The following is a 20,271-nucleotide window of genomic DNA, read 5'->3' on the forward strand; positions in this document are numbered from 1 at the left end:
ATGGTGAGCCTTCCCACAAGTAGTTTGTGTCTCTGCCCTTCCACCATGGTGCAACTTCCCACCAGTAGTTTGTGTCTCTGCCCTACCACCATGGTGCAACTTCCCACCAGTAGTTTGTGTCTCTGCCCTACCACCATGGTGCAACTTCCCACCAGTAGTTTGTGTCTCTGCCCCCAGATTGGAGTCCAAAGTTGCCTCAGGCCTGGCTCTCCTGTCTGGGGTGGATGTGACAGATGGCACAGGAAATAAGAACACTGTTAAAAATAATATTTAATTAAAAAAACAAAAAGAAAAAAAAAAAGAAAAAAAAAAAAAAGAAAAACACATTCGCGTGAAGAAAATCGTACAGAATCGAGACATTCAGATTTTTATAACTTAAAATCAGCCTTTTCCCTTCCTAATAAAGTAAAACTCCACAGGAACAATGGAGCCTGCTACAGAAACCAGAGGACACAGGACCCCATTCTGTCCCCTGGGGACCCAGCTGGGGTTACGTGCCCAGCACAGACCTCAGAGGGCCCAGCAGGGATCACAGGACCCCATTCTGTCCCCAGGGGACCCAGCTGGGGTTACGTGCCCAGCACAGACCTCAGAAGGCCCAGCAGGGATCACAGGACCACATTCTGTCCCCTGGGGACTCGGCTCTGACCTCAGTTGGGTCATATGCCCAGCACTGACCTCAGAGGCCTGAGCGGTGGTCACTGGACCACATTCTATCCCCTATAGACCCAGCCCTGACCTTGGAGAAATTAGCAGAGGCAATTTTCCCAGCTCCGCATGTGGTCCTGTGACCCGCGCTTAACCCTCTATCCCCTGGAGACCCAGCCCTGGCCTCGGAGGACTCTGCAGGGGTCATGTGACCAGCACTGACCTAAGAGGGCTAAGCGGGGATCACAGGACCCCATTTAATTCACCCAGAACCTTGCCATGACCAAGCAGAGGTCACAAGACCCTAATTCTTTCCCCCAGTGACCTGACACCAACCTCAGAGGCCCAGGGGAGGGTGTCACATTCTATCACCCAGAGACTCAGGACTGACCATGCAGGGCTCATGTCAGGACCCCTTTCTATTCCACAGGGATCCAGCCCTAACCTCTTAGGACTCAGGTAGTGCACAGGACCCTAATCTATCTCCAAGCTACCAAGCACTGACCATGGATGACTTAGACGTCACAAGCCCAGCGTGGACCTCAGTGGGCTCAGCAGGGGTTACAGGACCCAATTCTATTCATCCGTGATCCAGCACTAACCTCAATGGACTCAGCAGAGGTCAAAGGGCTCCTTTCCATCCTCCAGTGACCCAGGACTGACCATGGATGTCTCAAAAGGTGTCATGAGGTCAGCAGTGACTGTGGAGGGCTCAGTGGGAGTCACAGGACCCCATTCTATCCCCCAAGGACCCAGGACTAACTGTGGAGGGCTCAGGGAGGGGGAAGGTCAAAGGACCCCATACAAGCCATGTAGGGCTTGGAGGAAGGGCAGCAACTGAGGTCAGTGTGTTTCTGGTTTCTGTCCGGCTGCCACGTCAGGGTTTTTTTTTTTTTCAGTGCAAAATGCAGATTTCTAGGAACATTCTTTTTCTGTCCTCACAGTGCTCAGGATGCAGAATCGGGGCAGAGAGTGCAATTAGTGTACCATCCACCATCAAGTGCAATTCACAGAGCTGCCACAAGGTGGCGTGCACAGCCCGGCAACTTTCATAGCGGCCAGCAGGGGGCGCAGCCTCCACATGGGGCACAAGCAGGTCAGAGGTTTTGGCATTATGTGTCAGAGGATGCAATATTCCTTCATATCTTCCCTCGGAGTGGAGGGGGGGGCGCTCCGCTCCCACAATTCCCTGGGTTAGCACCACAAAAAACAGTTTGATAAAGGAAAATAAAGAAGTTAGTGGGGGCGGGTCATACCCATTCCTGGAGGGAACGCTTACAGTATCGCAGTGCCCTGGAGGACCCTTCCTGTGCATCTGCACAATGACATAGATAAGTCCCAGGATGCACAGCACCAGTAGTAACGGCACGATTACCATGGCAACGCTGACAGCACGAGTGTACTCGTCAATGTGGACGACGACATCTACATCTCGTCCAGTGTCCTCCCCGCCCCCGGGCTCCCCGCCATCATCAACCTCATCAGGTTCACCATCTGGGTTAAATGGAGTTCGGTCCAGGTCAGGCCACTGAGGGGCAGTCTCCGGGTCCTTGTGCACTTCCTCCTGACACCCCATGAAGTCTCGCAGGATAGACTTGGGGTACCCCGGCTCGGTCTTCAGACGCTGATTGTCAAACTTCCAGTATTTGGCTCCTTTATAGAAGTAGGTGTAAGCTGAAACAGAGAAACAGTTTGTTATCCAATCAGTCGTCACCGCTCAGCTTCACCGTATTCTGCTTCATTACACTGGAGGCAGAGACCTTCTTTAACTCTGGAGAGCTGCACGAGGCATTGGAAGACCTCAACCACTGCTGGAGAGACTCTGCCCTTCTATCTCACCCCTTCACTGTTCTATCTGATCACCCCCTTATGCTCCATTCCCCCCCCAATGTCCTCTCATCACTCCTTTCACTGTCCTCCTTTCCTTCCCCTCTTCAATGTCCTCCCTCAAGGGCCCTCCAGACAATGATAGAGATGATCAAGCCGACTCCGCCATTAATAGAAAGGAGAATTAATCATTAATGGTGGACTCTGCAGAGGAGAAGGGTAATGCTACTGTCTGTGAGAGCAGAGTCATCCCCAACCTCCATGCTTTCCTCACTTCCTCCTCCACCCACACTTGTTTTGCGCCCCCTCCATACCCAACCTCACTCTGTGATCCCTCCATACCCAATGGCACCCTGTGCCCCCTCCATACCCAACCGCACTCTGTGATCCCTCCATACCCAATGGCACCATGTGCCCCCTCCATACCTTCCAATGTTCTACCACCTCTCTCTCTCCACTCTCTTCTGCCTTTCATTGTGCTTGCCCCAGTCTACACCCTCTTTACACTCTCCCTCGTTCTAGCCTCTTCTATAATTCCCCTCCCCCTTTACCCCCAAAACTCTGGGAACTTGGCATTTGTAAAATAATTGCATTGTAAAGTCTCATTGCAGAGTGCCCCCCCAGCAGACACCATACATAAAGCTCTAATGGAGGGGCCCAGTCTATACTCACATGTATCGGAGCTCAGGAAGGCGCCTTTCGGAGTGTCTGGGATACCGGCCCAAACTTTAATGGATTTGGGGTAACCTGGATCAACCGAGCGGCTGTCCTCATTGAAGCGCCAGTAGCTGGACAGAGAGTATGCAGGATTAGAGAGAGCTGGACAAAGCACAACAGGGACCAAAGGGTGAGGTGTGGGGGGGGGGGGGGGGGGGGAGTACAGCAGGGACCATAGGGAGGGAGCAAGCAGGAACCAGAGTGGGACGGGAGGGGGAGCAAGAAGGGACCAGAGATGAGCGGGAGGGCAAGAAGGGACTGGAGAAGGGGGGGGGAGGCAAGCAGGGATCGGAGATGAGGAAGACAGCAAGCACAGACAAGAGGAGAGGGGAGCATGCAGGGACCAGAGAGGGAAAAGAGGGGGAGCAGGGACCAGAAAGGGGCAGAAGCAGGGACTGGGGGGTGGAGCTGTCATAGGGACCAGAGGAGGATGGAGCTAGCACAGGAACTGTTGAATGGGGAGCAGAAAGGAGAGTGCAGGGCAGCATGTTGGCAAAGTGGTTAGAACTGTAGCCTTGCAGCACTAGGGTCCTCTATTCACTTCCCACCAGAACTGTTTCCTCCCACACAGTCAAGTCATATGAGCGGTCTTTGCACATTGCTGCAGAATGCGTTGGCGATACACAGTTAATAGTAAATGGGGGAGTGACGGCAGTCAGGAATATATCACTCTATATGATTCCATACAATTTCCTGTCGGTTTGTGACCCAGGAATAATTGGTGGGGGAGGGGAGACCTTCCTGTCCTCTACTCGGCCTCCACTATTCTTAAACTTTTCCTGTTTTTAGACTTATTTATCTAAACATCCCGCTGTATCTGCCTGCGTCCGTCACACAGCTGATTTCCCCAGAAGCACTCATCCACAACCCTGAGATTCTGAGAGTCAACACAGTTCCTGCGAGCCCCAACAAGGCCGCGTGTCAGCCAGCTGCTGTAACAATGTGTGCCCAATAATGGCCTAACACCACATCATATCCAGATATTATCTGCATTCTGGTGTCCTGCATGTACTGTGTGAACAGTCCTGTCATAGCGGGCGCTTAGTCACATAACCAGACTCTTACCTGTCGCCGCGAAAGAAGTAAGTGTGTCCGGTTGGTTCCCACCAAATCGCTGTATCAATCCGGTCATAGGGAATCCCATACCCGAAGCTGGTTAGAGGCTGGGGGTATCCGCTCTCAAGATGGGCCTCCCGGAATAACCAATATTTGTCACCTGAAAATCAATAATTATACAAATCAACCAAATGGCAAGTGTCAAAGAGGGGAGGAGAGAGCGAGAAAGGGGGGAGGAGAGAGAGAGAGGGGGGAGAGAGAAAGAGGGAGAGAGAGAGGGGGGGAAAGGGTCGGGGGAGAGAGAAAGGGGCGGGGGAGAGAGAGAAAGGGAGGGAGAGAGAGAAAGGGAGGGAGGGAGGGGGAGGGGGGGGGAGAGAGAGGGGGGGAGAAAGGGAGGGGGAGAGAGAGGGGGGGTGGGGGGAGAGAGGGGGGATAGAGAGAGGCGGGGGGAATGGGGGGAGGAGAGAGGTGGGGGAGAAAGAGGGAGAGGGAGAGAGAGAGAAGGGGGGTGGGGAGAGAGGGGGGGAGAAAGGGGGGGGAGAAAGGAGGGGGGAGGAGAGAGAAGGGGGGGAGGAGAGAGAAGAGGGGGGGAGGAGAGAGAAGGGGGGGAGAAAGGGAGAAAAAAGGAGGAGAGTGAGAACCCCATCCATTTATATCAGTACAGAAGGTGGTGGGATGGGGCGAGCCCCCCTCCCATTTATCTGCATACAGATGGATTGCTTGTGTGAAGGTGACATATCCGACAAGAACAAAAAGGTCAGGTTCCAGTGATGGAAGTAAATGATTATGGCTTTGATAAGTTACAAAACCGTATGAATTAATCAGCAGAAATGAAGCAGATCTGGTGACAGACTTTTCCATATGATGCCTTTACTGTGGACAGACTGTGTAAATCACTAGCATCCCACTAAACCTGTCATCGGCATGTCGGGGGTCACAGAAACATTTGGCAGCCTCCCGGACCTCCACATCAGAGGCAGTCTGCAGGGGTCAGAAGCATTCGGAGGTCAGCAGCATTCTGAGTCACAGGTCAGAGGTTAGTAGTGTCCCGAGGTCAGCAGTATCCTGGGTTCAGCAGGGTCCTGAAGTTAGCAGCATTCTGGGACTGGAGGTGGGCACGATCAGAGTCCTTGGGTCAGAGGTCAGAAGCATTACAGCTGTATTAAACCCAAAAGCAAACATTTATTATATTTCATCTTACTAATTCTTATATGTGATTGTTGCATTAATTTTTCTTTTTTAGGCTTCTGTTTTTATCTGGTGATCTGGCCAGCAAGTTTGTTTTTCAAAAGCACAAGCTCTCCAGCAGAATGTATCAGTTACACAAATGAGAGCACTAACAGTGGCAGAGGGGCTGAAAATAGTCACCTTTTATTCCTGTAAAACCTTTATCACAAAAGGAAAATTAATGTTTATTGAAACGGATTATAAAGTGTGAGCTGGTACTTGGCTTTATTTTGTTAGTGTTATTCTTATTTGAAATTTTAAATACAGTAACACCCCCCCCAACCGTCCCCAGACTGACAATGCTGCTGTCTGTTGTGCCCCTTCGTCCAAAGTGGAGACACTCTAATACATGAGATGTGTTACTGGCCAAATCACCAGGTGAAAACAGAGAGAAGAAAGCCTAAAAAAAGACAACTAATGCAGCCACCACATCTAATGATCGGTAAGCTGCAATATATTACCTTTTTGTTTCTGTATTTAATACCACTTTAAGGGGTCAGCAGTGTCCTGAGGTTAGCAGCTGTCAGGGGTCAGAGGTCAGCAGCGTCTTGTTTTCAGGTGGACGGCGGGGCCGTCATTGCTCACCTTTAAAGAAAACAAATTTTCCATCGTGTCTCTCATAGACAGCACTGATGTTACCCGGCAGCCCCCTCCAGAAGTGTCCGATCGGCATGGGGTAGTTATCCAAGACACGGTTATGTCGTACCCTCCAGAACCAGGTGCCCTGCCGATGGAAACCGAGATGTGATGAGCCGCAAACGGCGACTCAGAGGCACAACACCACTCAAGTGACAACTGGAGGGAAGAAAACCATCTGTCATCCAGAGCAACCAACCAGAAGTCGTCTTCTTCTGTCCAACCCTCAGGGAAGACGATGGCTGGAATGCTGTTGCTATGGGAGATGGACTCATCTGTCAGTTGGCGGGGGAGGAGGTCATAACTATTATCAGTGCTCACCTTGAACACAAACATCTCTCCGCGCAGGACCGTCACCGCGTCAAAGTTGCCCTGGCAAATGTCGGGCCCATAGCGCTCCGGGGGGGATGGGGTTCCTGGCCTATCTGGTCGGCCTCCTGGAGGCAGTCTTGGTGTTCTTTGGTCAGGGTTCCTTGGGGTGGGGACAGGAGACAGGGTGCTGGGGGCCTCATTGTCCGTACTCCCTGGGAAAAAAGAAAAAGTCCAGTTACTTTCATTCAGAGAGAGGAGCATGGAGAGGTGAGCAGAACCATCATGGTACAATTCATCACTCTATTGGGCTCATGATGTGCCATAACAACAGGTGCTGGTAGGCGATTGGTGTGGTCACTGGGTTGCTATGTATTACTGAAAAAAAGATAATTTCTATAAAACAAAATTCTAAAATTTCTGTGAGGATGGGGGAGGGGAAGGCAGGGCAGAAGACTCAGCCAATCAGGTCTTACCATAGAGCTGCTGAATTCCTCGTCTGTCGTCATCGGGCAGCTGGAAGTTGTCGGTGTCCATCCACTGGTAGAAGGGAGCCATGATGGCGCTGGGGTTATTAGAGTGCTCTAGGCCCAGCGAGTGTCCGAGCTCATGAACAGCCACCAGGAAAAGGTGATTCCCTGCCAAGGACGACATTGGCTATTATAATACACAGACCAGGGGTGGGGGTTGGGAATCCAAAATACTACATCCTGCTGATGGACAGACAGCCAGTCAGAGCAGGCCCTCTACTCCAAGATTTAGGGACAGCCCCACCCACTGCTCCATCTGAAATAACCCCATCCACAGCCTCAAGGATAGCCCCAACCATTTTGCCTGACATAGCTCCACCCATTGCTTCCAGAATAAGCCCACCCACTGCTGCTTCTGACATAGCTCCACCCACTGCATCTAGCACAGCCCCACCCAACGGCCGCCCCTGAGACAGCCCCACCCAACGGCCGCCCCTGAGACAGCCCCACCCAACGGCCGCCCCTGAGACAGCCCCACCCAACGGCCGCCCCTGAGACAGCCCCACCCAACGGCCGCCTCTGTAATAGCTGCACCCACTGTGACATTGGGGTTGGGTGCTGTCAGGTTGCGATCCGACTAGGCCTGGACCTCTTCTCCCTGTCATCTTTTATACTGGAAATCTGTACATGCCACCCCTTTATATTTATTGCACAGCACCGCAGTACATGTTGCCAAGCTATAAATGAAAGAAAAAAAAAAAAAAAAAGATTTCCTCACCCATTATGTCTGCATTGTTCACTGTCCACGGTTCTTCAGAGTCAAAATGGGCGTCACCACCCATCCCTGGACCCGGAAAGTAGGCATGTGCTAGAAAGCCACCAGGGCCGTCAAAGGGGGAGCTGTCACCATGGAAGCTGGAGGCAAAAAGGATGACAATGTCGGCGGTGGCCTGGTGCTGTCGCAGGGACTCGTAGGGAATTTCCTTGAAGGTTAGGGAAGTAGCACTGGACCACACAGCAAAGGCCTTCCGTATGGCATCCACAGAGTTGTACACACCCAGCTTGTCGGAGTAATTTTGGATGCTGTGGAAAGAGAAATTATGGTAAATTATCAGAAACTAATACATTTTGGGAGGAGCTCATCTCTAACCTACATCACTACCTGGAAAAGGGAGGACAACCATGGAGGAGATTGGAGAGAGAACACTGGAGAGGACATGAGAGGAAAGGGATGGGAGAGGAGGGCAAATGTCCACAGGGGACAGGGAGGGCCGGAATGTTGCAGATGGGCCAGGAGGGTGGTTCTGTACATATGCTGCATTCACCAAGCTGAACTGTGCTGATGGGTTGGGAATGGTGATAGTGGCGAGAATGGAGACTATGGCATATTCTGTGATATGTGGAAGAAAAAGATTCAAATTTAGTTTCACCCAATGTCAGAGAAGTGAACATGATCAGCATTGTCAGAGTTCCCCAATTATTGGATGGAGTGGTGATGTCATCCTCCATAGAGGAAGGAGAGCAGTGACCATCCTCAGGTTCTCATAGACCCATCTGTCAGCATTACAGAATATCTCCCATCATGTACTAATTCATCTTTTTTTCCCTTTTCTTCAAAGATCTCCCCTTAACGTATAATGATCCCTCGGAGTGTCCAGCCTCATCCTCTAATTATCCCGCCCGAGGGTCTCCCCTCATCCTATAAAGAGAAACTAAAAGGGTCTTCCACTCCATCCTGTAATGATTGTCATAAGACGAGGGGCAGATCATTGGGGCAATCTCCCAGAGAGTCTCTTCCTTATCCTATACTGATCTCATGGATGTGTCCCCTTCATAATGGTCTCAACTCATCCTATAATGATACCAAGGAAGGTCTCACCTCACCCGATGATGCCCTTCTAAAAGGGTCACTCTCTATCCTTTAATGATCACCCTGATCATCTCCCCATCCTGTGACAATCTCCTGAAGGGTCCCCCCTCATCCTATATTGATCCCCCGAAGGATCTCTCCTCATCATATAATGATCGTCCATAGGGTCTCCACTCATCCTATTATAATCTCCTGGAGGGTCTCCCCTCATCATATATGGATCTCCGGCAGCATCCCCCCTCATCCTATAATGATACCAAGGAAGGTCTCACCTCACCCGATGATGCCCTTCTAAAAGGTTCACTCTCTATCCTTTAATGATCATCTCCTTCTCATCCTATATTGATCCCCCGAAGGATCTCTCCTCATCATATAATGATCGTCTGCAGTGTCTCCCCTCATCCTGTTATAATCTTCTGGAGGGTCTCCCCTCATCATATATGGATCTCTGGCAGCATCCCCCCTCATCCTAGAAGGATCTTTGGGAGGTCCCTCCTCATCCTATAAAGAACTCCCATGATCTTCTGGAGGGCCTCCCCTTCTCTTCTAATGACCTTCTTCTCTACCCTGTAATGATCCACCAGAGGGTATGATGAAATTACTCTTTGGTGTTCCTATTACAGAGGAGCTATAGAACCTCTTATACACACACATCCCAAGCAAAGTAAAAACTGAATGGTGATGTTGGGCTACAGGCACATAACAGATCCCCCCCACTCGGAATGAAGAGTTTTTACCCTGCAGATTAGTTTATATCTCCAGATGTCAGAAGGTCATCACTTATGTCAGCAGGATCCTGCTAGTACATGGGCTCCCTGCACACCAAAGATGAACACACTCACCTGTATGTCAGATGCTGTTGGCTCCACTTGCGCCCTGTGTGAGCGTACCGTTTCCGACGCATGTTCGATTTGGCTCTACTACCGTACTGATCCGGGACACCGCAGCGTGGCCTCTGCATCCACCTGTCATTGAGAAAGTCAGTTAGTTGGATGGAGGATCACTGCATAGTGAGAAGAGCCTAAGACCCCTTCCCCAGCCCACCCAAATAGCCCTGATAATCTAAGTGGCTCTTACTCTGTGGTGGCTTTGTCTAGTTCCCCTGTGACCGGAATCCCATAAAATTGCTGCATCTGAGAAATAGCGGAGGAAAGAATCTGTGCGGAGCGCAAGGTGGACATCTGACGGCTGGTCTGTGGGAGGTACCCATAGAGGCGGAGCCAGGACTGCAAGAGAAACCAACATTATGATGGACTGGAACAAAATTCCTACAGCTACATATTTATATTTAGGAAGTTCTTTGGGCACCATTTGCCTGGAACCAACCACCTAACATCATCCAATCAGCGGAGATCACAGACAGACGACTTATGGAGTCTCCGATGACAGTCTCAATTTATCGTCATTATTCCAATTACAGTCTGAATTCTCTGATTTACAGATGTATTTATTTCCTAAAATACAACAAAAAGTGGGGAGATGGGAAAAGTGATCCAAGGAGACCTACCAGCAGGTAGCATGCACAAGGTGAATAGTGGCATGCATTATGGGGTGCATCAATATTAGGGCACCGAGCTGGAAGTCCTGATTACTATATATAGATCCTTATATCACTAAAGGGATCACCAGCAGGAGGAAGGAGGTCCTGATTCCTCTATAAAGATCTTTATATCACTAGAGGGATCTCCACCAGGAGAAAGGAGGTCCTGATTCCTCTATATAGATCTTTATATCACTAGAGGGATCTCCACCAGGAGGAAGGAGGTCCTGATTCCTCCATATAGATCTTTGTATCACTAGAGGGATCTCCACCAGGAGGAAGGAGGTCCTGATTCCTCCATATAGATCTCTGTATCACTAGAGGGATCACCAGCACAAGGAAGGAGGTCCTGATTCCTCCATATAGATCTTTATATCACTAGAGGGATCACCAGCAGGAGGAAGGAGGTCCTGATTCCTCCATATAGATCTTTATATCACTAGAGGGATCACCACCAGGAGGAAGGAGGTCCTGATTCCTCCATATAGATCTTTATATCACTAGAGGGATCTCCAGCAGGAGGAAGGAGGTCCTGATTCCTCCATATAGATCTTTATATCACTAGAGGGATCACCACCAGGAGGAAGGAGGTCCTGATTCCTCCATATAGATCTTTATATCACTAGAGGGATCTCCAGCAGGAGGAAGGAGGTCCTGATTCCTCCATATAGATCTTTATATCACTAGAGGGATCACCAGCAGGAGGAAGGAGGTCCTGATTCCTCCATATAGATCTTTATATCACTAGAGGGATCACCAGCAGGAGGAAGGAGGTCCTGATTCCTCCATATAGATCTTTGTATCACTAGAGGGATCACCAGCAGGAGGAAGGAGGTCCTGATTCCTCCATATAGATCTTTGTATCACTAGAGGGATCTCCAGCAGGAGGAAGGAGGTCCTGATTCCTCTATATAGATCTTTATATCACTAGAGGGATCTCCACCAGGAGGAAGGAGGTCCTGATTCCTCCATATAGATCTCTGTATCACTAGAGGGATCACCAGCACAAGGAAGGAGGTCCTGATTCCTCCATATAGATCTTTATATCACTAGAGGGATCACCAGCACAAGGAAGGAGGTCCTGATTCCTCCATATAGATCTTTATATCACTAGAGGGATCACCACCAGGAGGAAGGAGGTCCCGATTCCTCCATATAGATCTTTATATCACTAGAGGGATCACCACCAGGAGGAAGGAGGTCCCGATTCCTCCATATAGATCTTTATATCACTAGAGGGATCACCACCAGGAGGAAGGAGGTCCCGATTCCTTTATATAGATCTTTATATCACTAGAGGGATCACCACCAGGAGGAAGGAGGTCCTGATTCCTCCATATAGATCTTTATATCACTAGAGGGATCTCCAGCAGGAGGAAGGAGGTCCTGATTCCTCCATATAGATCTTTATATCACTAGAGGGATCACCAGCAGGAGGAAGGAGGTCCTGATTCCTCCATATAGATCTTTGTATCACTAGAGGGATCTCCAGCAGGAGGAAGGAGGTCCTGATTCCTCCATATAGATCTTTGTATCACTAGAGGGATCTCCACCAGGAGGAAGGAGGTCCTGATTCCTCTATATAGATCTCTGTATCACTAGAGGGGTCATCAGGAGGAGGAAGGAGGTCCTGATTCCTCTATATAGATCTTTACATCACTAGAGGGGTCACTAGCAGTAGCAATGAGGTCCTGATTCCTCTATGTAGATTATTATATAGAGTGGTCCCTAGTGAAGGTTCAGGGGGTTCCGGGGGTGGGGACAACTGACATGAAGAACATGGGAATAGGACCTCAGACTATCATGAGGGAAGTTCAGAACTAACCTTAGGAAGTATTATTATACAGAAGGAGTGGTTGATGATGGAGCAGAGCTTCTACAGTGTTAGGGAGTGATCAGATATTAAACATTTTTTGGCATAAATATCGATCTATACAATCAATAAATGGGGTGGGTAACCTCTATGACTCTATAGGACAAAGATGACCCCCCCCCCCCCCAACCGATACTGATGTTGTTTGATCAGTAATTATTAACCAGTCAAGGACACAGAAACCAGCACTTGGACATATTAACCCTTCTGTGGATGGATCAGAGTGATCAGACCAGTTTTGACGAATTTCTGTCATGGCAGTAGGGAAGCTCAAGGCTGTGCTGGGAAGCAGGTAGGACTCCTTACACAGGACCGGTCACCCCAAGAGACACATCACTGTGGAGGTTCTCTGGGTCTTGGTGCCTTACTGGGGAGTCATTGGTGTCAGGACTGGTTTCCTCTCCTGTTGAGGGTCCTCTGTGTCAGGACTGGTTTCCTCTCCTGTGGGGGGGTCCCCAGTGTCAGGACTGGTTTCCTCTCCTCTGGGCGGTCCCCAGTGTCAGGACTGGTTTCCTCTCCTCTGGGGGGTCCCCAGTGTCAGGACTGGTTTCCTCTCCTCTGGGGGGTCCCCAGTGTCAGGACTGGTTTCCTCTCCTCTGGGGGGTCCCCAGTGTCAGGACTGGTTTCCTCTCCTCTGGGGGGTCCCCAGTGTCAGGACTGGTTTCCTCTCCTCTGGGGGGTCCCCAGTGTCAGGACTGGTTTCCTCTTTTGTTGAGGGTCTCCGAGGCTAGAACTGGTTTCTTCTCTTGTAGGGGGTTGCCAGTGTCAGGACTGGTTTCCTCTCCTCTGGGGGGTCCCCGGTGTCAGGACTGGTTTCTTCTCTTGTTGGGGGTCCCTGGTGTCAGGACTGGTTTCCTCTCTTGTTGGGGGTACCAGGTGTCAGGACTGGTTTCCTCTCTTGTTGGGGGTCACAGAGGTGGGATCTCAGGGTCTGGTCTGTACACACTGATCAGCCATAACTCTGACAGGTAAAGTGAAGAACAATGATTCTCTTGTTACCATGGCATCTGAAAGTGGGTGGGATATATTAGGCAGCAGGTGAACATGTTGTCCCTGAAGTTGAAAGCAGAAAAATTGGTAAGGGTTTGAGCAGCTTTGACAAGGACCAGCTTGTAATGGTTCCAAAACTGCATCTCTTGTGGGATGATCCCGGGCTCCAGTGGTCCAAGGAAGGAAAACCAGCGACAGGGTGATGGGTGGCCAAGACTCATTGATGGGGAGTAAAGGCGGCTGTGTAGTCCGATCCAACAGAAGAGCGAATGGATATACTGGGGTGAAGGTGACAACGCCATGGAGGAGCAGAAGAAGGGCGGAGGGTGAAGTGGGGTACAGAGATGACAGAGGGGTGATGAAGTGAAGGGGGGGGGGACAAGCATGCAGGAGACTGGAGAGGTGAGATAGAATGGGGTGACACACCCAGAGGTGGGGGGGGGGGGACATAGAATGGGGTGACACACCCAGAGGTGGGGGGGGGACATAGAATAGGGTGACACACCCAGAGGTGGGGGGTCATAGAATGGGGTGACACCCTGAGGTGTGGGGGGGACATAGAATGGGGTGACACCCAGAGGTGTGGGGGGGGACATAGAATGGGGTGACACACCCAGAGGTGGAGGGGGGACATAGAATGGGGTGACACACCCAGAGGTGGAGGGGGGGGACATAGAATGGGGTGACACACCCGAAGGTAGGGGGGTCATAGACTGGGGTGACACCCTGAGGTGTGGGGGGGACATAGAATGGGGTGACACCCTGAGGTGTGGGGGGGACATAGAATGGGGTGACACACCCTGAGGTGTGGGGGATACAGAATGGGGTGACACACCCGGAGGTGGGAGTGTACATACCTCGGCCTTGTCCCGGTCCCCCCCGGCCTCGCTCCCCCGGCTCCCCTCCCAGCACAGGACGGCCAGGCTGCAGACCAGCAGGACTCCCCCTCCCCCTCCGCGGGCCGCCATTCTCCGGCTTCTCTCCCTTTTGTTTTCTTCTCTCGGATTGTCAGACGCTCCCTGACCGCCCCATCCGCGGCCGGGTCTCCAGGCCCCACCCACACCCCGCCCACTTCGCCCCTGGACGGGCACTGCCAGGGAGCGTCTGACAACCTCCGGCTCCGGATCGAGGTGAACAGAACCACCCCGGACACCAGGATCCCCCCCATCCCCAAGGGGCTGCAACCCTCAGGGGTCCGGCCACCGAATCCCACCATTAGGAGAGCCTATCCGGCAACGCCCACAGTAGGACAACACCTCCCCTGTTCCGCCCAGTGCCGCCCCCAGCAGGGAAAGGGTTAATGGTGGCATGTCACTGCCCCTCCCTCTTCTGTCCTGTTTAGCTACCCTGGGTAGAGTGTCAGCTCCTGGGTCCAGTATCTGCAGAGTGTGTATAGTCTGCCACCTGCTGGACAATCTGAGCGACATACCCCCTTTCACTGCCGAATCCCTGGGGACCCATAGAGGAGCGATTCACATCAGATCCCGACATGTCCCCATAGACCAGCGATCCGTGTCTGATCCTGGGAGGGGTCCCCATAGACCAGCGACCATTTAGCCACTCGGGCACTGACAAAGGGCCCGGGGTCAGTAGGGGGCCCCATGAGATGCCCCTGGTACCTTTCATAGGCTTTTTTGGGTGTGGTTTGAGTGTGGGTGAGGACACGGGCCCCATGATTTCCTATTGCCCGGGGGCCCCATGAGTTGTCAGTCCGCCCCTGCCAGTGATCCATGTCTGATCCTGGGAGGGGGCCCCATAGACCAGCGATCCGCGTCCAATCCTGAGAAGGGGCCCCATAGACCAGCTATCCATGTCCGATCCTGGGAGGGGGCCCCCTAGACCAGCGATCCATTTCCGATCCTGGGAGGGGGCCCCCTAGACCAGCGATCCATTTCCGATCCTGGGAGGGGGCCCCATAGACCAGCGATCCGTGTCCGATCCTGGGAGGGTGCCCGATTGATCAATGATCCATGTCCGATCTTGGGAGGGGGCCCCATAGACCAGCGATCCATTTCCGATCCTGGGAGGGGGCCCCATAGACCAGCGATCCGTGTCCGATCCTGGGAGGGTGCCCGATTGATCAATGATCCATGTCCGATCCTGGGAGGGGGCCCCATAGACTAGCGATCTATGTCCTATCATGGGAGGGGACCCTATAGACCAGCGATCCATGTCCGATCCTGGGAGGGGACCCCATAGACCAGCGATCCATGTCCGATCCTGGGAGGGAGCCCCATAGACCAGCGATTCATGTCCAATCATGGGAAGGGGGCCCCATAGACCAGCAGATCCATGTCCAATCTTGGAAGGGGGCCCCATAGATTTTACGATCCTTGTCTGATCCCTACTACATGATGTCAAGTGAAGCCCATACCTACACCAAAGGGCCAAAACTGTACAGTGTACAGGAGACGATCAGAGACTGCGGACATACTACAGGAGACGGTCAGAGACTGCGGACATACTACAGGAGACTGTCAGAGACTATGGAAATACTACACGAGACGGTCAGAGACTGCGGACATACTACAGGAGACGATCAGAGACTGCGGACATACTACAGGAGACTGTCAGAGACTATGGAAATACTACAGGAGACGGTCAGAGACTGCGGACATACTACAGGAGACGATCCGAGACTGCGGACATACTACAGGAGACGATCCGAGACTGCGGACATACTACAGGAGACGTTCAGAGACTGCGGACATATTACAGGAGACGATCAGAGACTGCGGACATACTACAGGAGACGATCCGAGACTGCGGACATACTACAGGAGACGATCAGAGACTGCGGACATACTACAGGAGACGATCAGAGACTGCGGACATACTACAGGAGACGATCAGAGACTGCGGACATACTACAGGAGACGATCAGAGACTGCGGACATAGTACAGGAGACGATCCGAGACTGCGGACATAGTACAGGAGACGATCCGAGACTGCGGACATACTACAGGAGACGATCCGAGACTGCGGACATACTACAGGAGACGATCCAAGACTGCGGACATACTACAGGGGATGGTCAGAGACTGAGAATGTTGCAGGAGACTGGCAAAGATCACGGTCATTGGTCTGTTCTGGGAGACGGACTCTGAGGTCAGGCAGCAGTCACTCACCTCTCACTAAAGCTGAAGAATGTTCTGTTTTCCCGAGACAAATACAGCCTGACACCGCTGAGCTCTCCGGAAAATGCTGGATGCCTATTGGCTGTTCCCACTCTCCATACTTGAAAGTAAAAATATAGGCTAAACTTTTTTTTTTTTTTAGATAGGATAAGTGAGGGTTATAACCCCTGACAGTTTTTTTTTGTTTTGTGCCAAATGTGAGATTTCCCTACACTTCCTGTCCTAGAGCCGTTTTTGCATTACTTGCAAACCTTCTTAAAAAATCAATTAAGACTGAAGATTACATGACCCCCCCTCAGCCCCCCCCCCCCCCCCCCAACCCCCTCAAAAAAAAAAAAAAACATACACTGCTCAAAAAAATGAAAACTGGAAATGACATAGGGTTAGACCCAACGATTTGCCTCTTACACAATGTCGAGACATCAGTAAATAAATACAAAGAATCAGGCGTATGGTACTATCTAAACCAGCAATGGGCAAACTACGGCCCGGCGGACCTTTTAATCCGGCCCGCGGAGCGTGATACTGTCAGGATGGCTGTCAGGATCTGTGTAGGCGGGGCAGCGTGAAGAACGTGAAGGGAGCTAGGCTCCTCTCACAGTCCGCCCTGAAGACCGGTGTAGCATGAAAATCTGTCTCCTATGAGGATCTGTCCCCCTCGACGTATCTGCGCATGTGCCGGAGATCGCCGATCGGCTGCTAATGCCTGAAACTGGCACATGCGCAGATACGTCGAGGGGGACAGATCCTCATAGGAGACAGATTTTCATGCTACACCGGAACGGCGCGGGAACACGGCAAGAGGAACGCACGCAGCAAAGGTAAGTGAATTGACACAGGGGGGACTTGGGGACTTAATATGGGGGATGAATTAATATGGGGAATGAATTACTATAGGGGGGATGAATTAATATGGGGAATGAATTACTATAGGGGGGATGAATTACTATATGGGGGATGAATTACTATGGGGGATGAATTACTATGGGAGATGAATTACTATATGGGGGATGAATTACTATGGGGGATGAATTACTATGGGGGACGAATTACTATAGGGGGGATGAATTACTATGGGGGATGAATTACTATATGGGGGATGAATTACTATATGGGGGATAAATTACTATATGGGGGATTAATTACTATGCTTACTATGGGGGAATATTACTATACTTACTATGGATGACACATACACATCATTCATCTACTCTTGGTCCGGCCCCCGGGTCCAATATATGAACCCATTGCGGCCCTCAAGTCAAGAAGTTTGCCCACCCCTGATCTAAACGCTGCAAAGGGTTTGATACCCAAGTTTTGGCAGAAAACAGAGGTGCCGAAGGAGGAAGATTGGGTCAATAGAGTAAACCAGATTGGTAGAATGGAAAAACTTAACCATATGCAGGAAGACAGGATGGGGGTATATTAAAAGAGATGGGAAGAATGGGAAAAATCTGGATTGAAAGAGAAATATAGAAAGGTATAAACCAGGACGATAGCTAAAGTCATCAGGCTTTGAGAGAACAGAGTGGGAGAGAGAATGCAAAGGGGAGGAGGGGGGGGGGGGGGTTTGGGAAAGGGCGGGGGGGGCCGGGAAAGAAAATAGTTTTTTGAGGGGGAAATGTAGAAATGTTATAGATATTTATATGTGTTTTGTTTTTTTTGATGGATATTTGTAATAACGTGAAAAATCAATAAATATTTAAATAATAAAAAAAATGAAAGGAACACTTTGAAAACACATCAGATCTCCATGGGGAAGAATCTTCTCCTGGATCTCTATACTGATATGGACGGGGTAATGTGTTAGGAATGTAAGGACGCCCCATTGTTTGGCGGAAATGAAAATGATCGACCTACAGAGGACTGAATTCAAAGACACCCAGAAAATCGAAGTGAAAAATCATGCAACAGTCTTCTCCATTTTGCTGAAATTTCATTGCAGCAACTCAGAATGGTCCTCAGTAGTTTGTATGGCCCCCATGTGCTTGTATGTATGCCTGACAACGTCGGGGGAGGCTCCTAATGAGACGACGGATGGTGTCCTGGTGGATTTCCTCCCAGATCTGGACCAGGGCATCACTGAGCTCCTGGACAGTCTGAGGTGCAACCTGGTGGTGTTGGATGGACCGAAACATGACATCCCAGAGGTGTTCTATTGGATTTAGGTCAGGCGAGTGTGGGGGCCATTCAATGGTATCAGTTCCTTCATCCTCCAGGAACTTCCTGCATACTCTCCCCACATGAGGCCAGGCATTGTTGTGCACCAGGAGGAACCTAGGACCCCCTGCACCAGTGTAGGGTCTGACAATGGGTCCAAGGATTTCATCCCGATGCCTAATGGCAGTCAGGGTGCCATTGTCTAGCCTGCAGAGGTCTGTGTGTCCCTCCATGGATATGCCTCCCCAAACCATCACTGACCCACCACCAAAACAGTCATGCTGAACGATGTTACAGGCAGCAGAACGTTCTCCACGGCTTCTGCAGACTCTTTCACGTCTGTCACATGTGTTCAGGGGGAACCTGCTCTCATCTGTGAAAAGCACAGGGTGCCAGTGGCGGATCTGCCAATTCTAGTGTTCAATGGCAAATGCCAATCAAGCTCTATGGTGCCGGGCAGTGAGCACAGGGCCCATTAGAGGACACGGGCCCTCAGGCCACCTTCATGATGTCTGTTTCTGATTGTTTGGTCGGAGACTTTGACACCAGTGACCTGCTGGAGGTCATTTTGTAGGGCTCTGGCAGTGCTCATCCTGTTCCTCCTTGCACAAAGGAGTAGATACCGGTCCTGCTGATGGGTTAAGGACCTTCTACGGCCCTGTCCAGCTCTCCTAGAGCAACTGCCAGTCTCCTGGAATCTCCTCCATGCTCTTGAGACTGTGCTGGGAGACACAGCAAACCTTCTGGCAATGGCATGTATTGCTGTGCCATCCTGGAGGAGTTGGACTGCCTGTGCAACCTCTGTAGGGTCCAGGTATGGCCTCATGCTACCAGTAGTGACACTGACCCTAGCCAAATGCAAAACTAGTGAAAAACAGTCAGAAAAGATGAGTAGGGAAAAAAATGTCAGTGACCTCCACCTGTAAAACCATTCTTGTTTTGGGGGTCGTCTCATTGTTGCCCAACTAGTGCACCTGTTCATTTCATTAACACCAAAGCAGCTGAAACTGATTAACAACCCCCTCTGCAACTTCACCGACCAGATCAATATCCCAGGAGTTTCATGGACCTGATGCTATACTCTGATTAAAAAAGTGTTCCTTTAATTTTTTTGAGCAGTGTATATTTTCTGAAAGCAGGCGCCCTAGAGAATAAAATAGTGGTAGTTCAAATTTTTTTATGCCACACGATATTACCGCAAAGGTCTAAGATACGCAAAGTTTCAGTAAAAAATATAGTAGAGTGTGAAAATTATTTAACTGCGCTGAGTGCCAAAAAATCCAAATTGTGAACCATAAAACAAAACAAACTGAAACAAGAACCGCACTCAGCGATACCAATACAAATACTCAATAAGTGCGATCCAGTTGTTGTGCGATTGGTAACAGATATACAGATAGAGAGTCACTTCTAATTTAAATGTACTGAAACTAATATCATTAAGTCAAAATGTATGAATCACTGAACAATGAAGAAGTGAACTCTTCACGCCTGCTGAACGCAAATGTGCGGCCTCCCGGCATCTGGGCCTAGACGCCGAGCGGCCGCCATTTGCGTTCCATTAAAAAAGGACATATGTGCTGAGAGCGGGCAAGTACCATTCTCCTGGCAACTGCCAAACCCAGCCACGTCCATCAGATTGCCAGACAGAGAAGCGTGATTGGTCACTCCAGAGAAGATGTCTCCACTGCTTTAGAGTCCAGTGGCAGCGTGCTTTACACCACGGCATCCGACACTTTGCATTGCACTTGGTGATGTAAGGCTTGGATGCAGCTGCTCGGCCATGGAAACCCATTCCATGAAGCTCTCT

At 50.6% G+C, this 20,271-nt stretch overlaps 1 protein-coding gene across 1 annotated transcript; it reads right to left on the minus strand.

Annotated features, from left to right (window-relative positions):
- Positions 1 to 1,758: 1,758 nt before the first annotated feature.
- On the minus strand, positions 1,759 to 14,167 carry MMP15 (matrix metallopeptidase 15). Its single transcript, XM_089678915.1, is given in 11 exon segments — positions 1,759 to 1,942; positions 1,945 to 2,322; positions 3,148 to 3,263; positions 4,258 to 4,408; positions 6,061 to 6,199; positions 6,433 to 6,635; positions 6,897 to 7,058; positions 7,669 to 7,973; positions 9,603 to 9,725; positions 9,838 to 9,986; positions 14,021 to 14,167. Coding segments are annotated over 11 exon segments (1,881 nt in total). The 5' UTR covers positions 14,132 to 14,167; the 3' UTR covers positions 1,759 to 1,898.
- Between the last annotated feature and the right edge of the window lie 6,104 nt (positions 14,168 to 20,271).

Source organism: Staurois parvus, unplaced genomic scaffold (assembly GCF_062004578.1).
Source record: "Staurois parvus isolate SC_StPar_1 unplaced genomic scaffold, SC_StPar_1.0 ptg000211l, whole genome shotgun sequence".
In the NCBI taxonomy this organism is placed as follows: Eukaryota; Metazoa; Chordata; class Amphibia; order Anura; family Ranidae; genus Staurois; species Staurois parvus.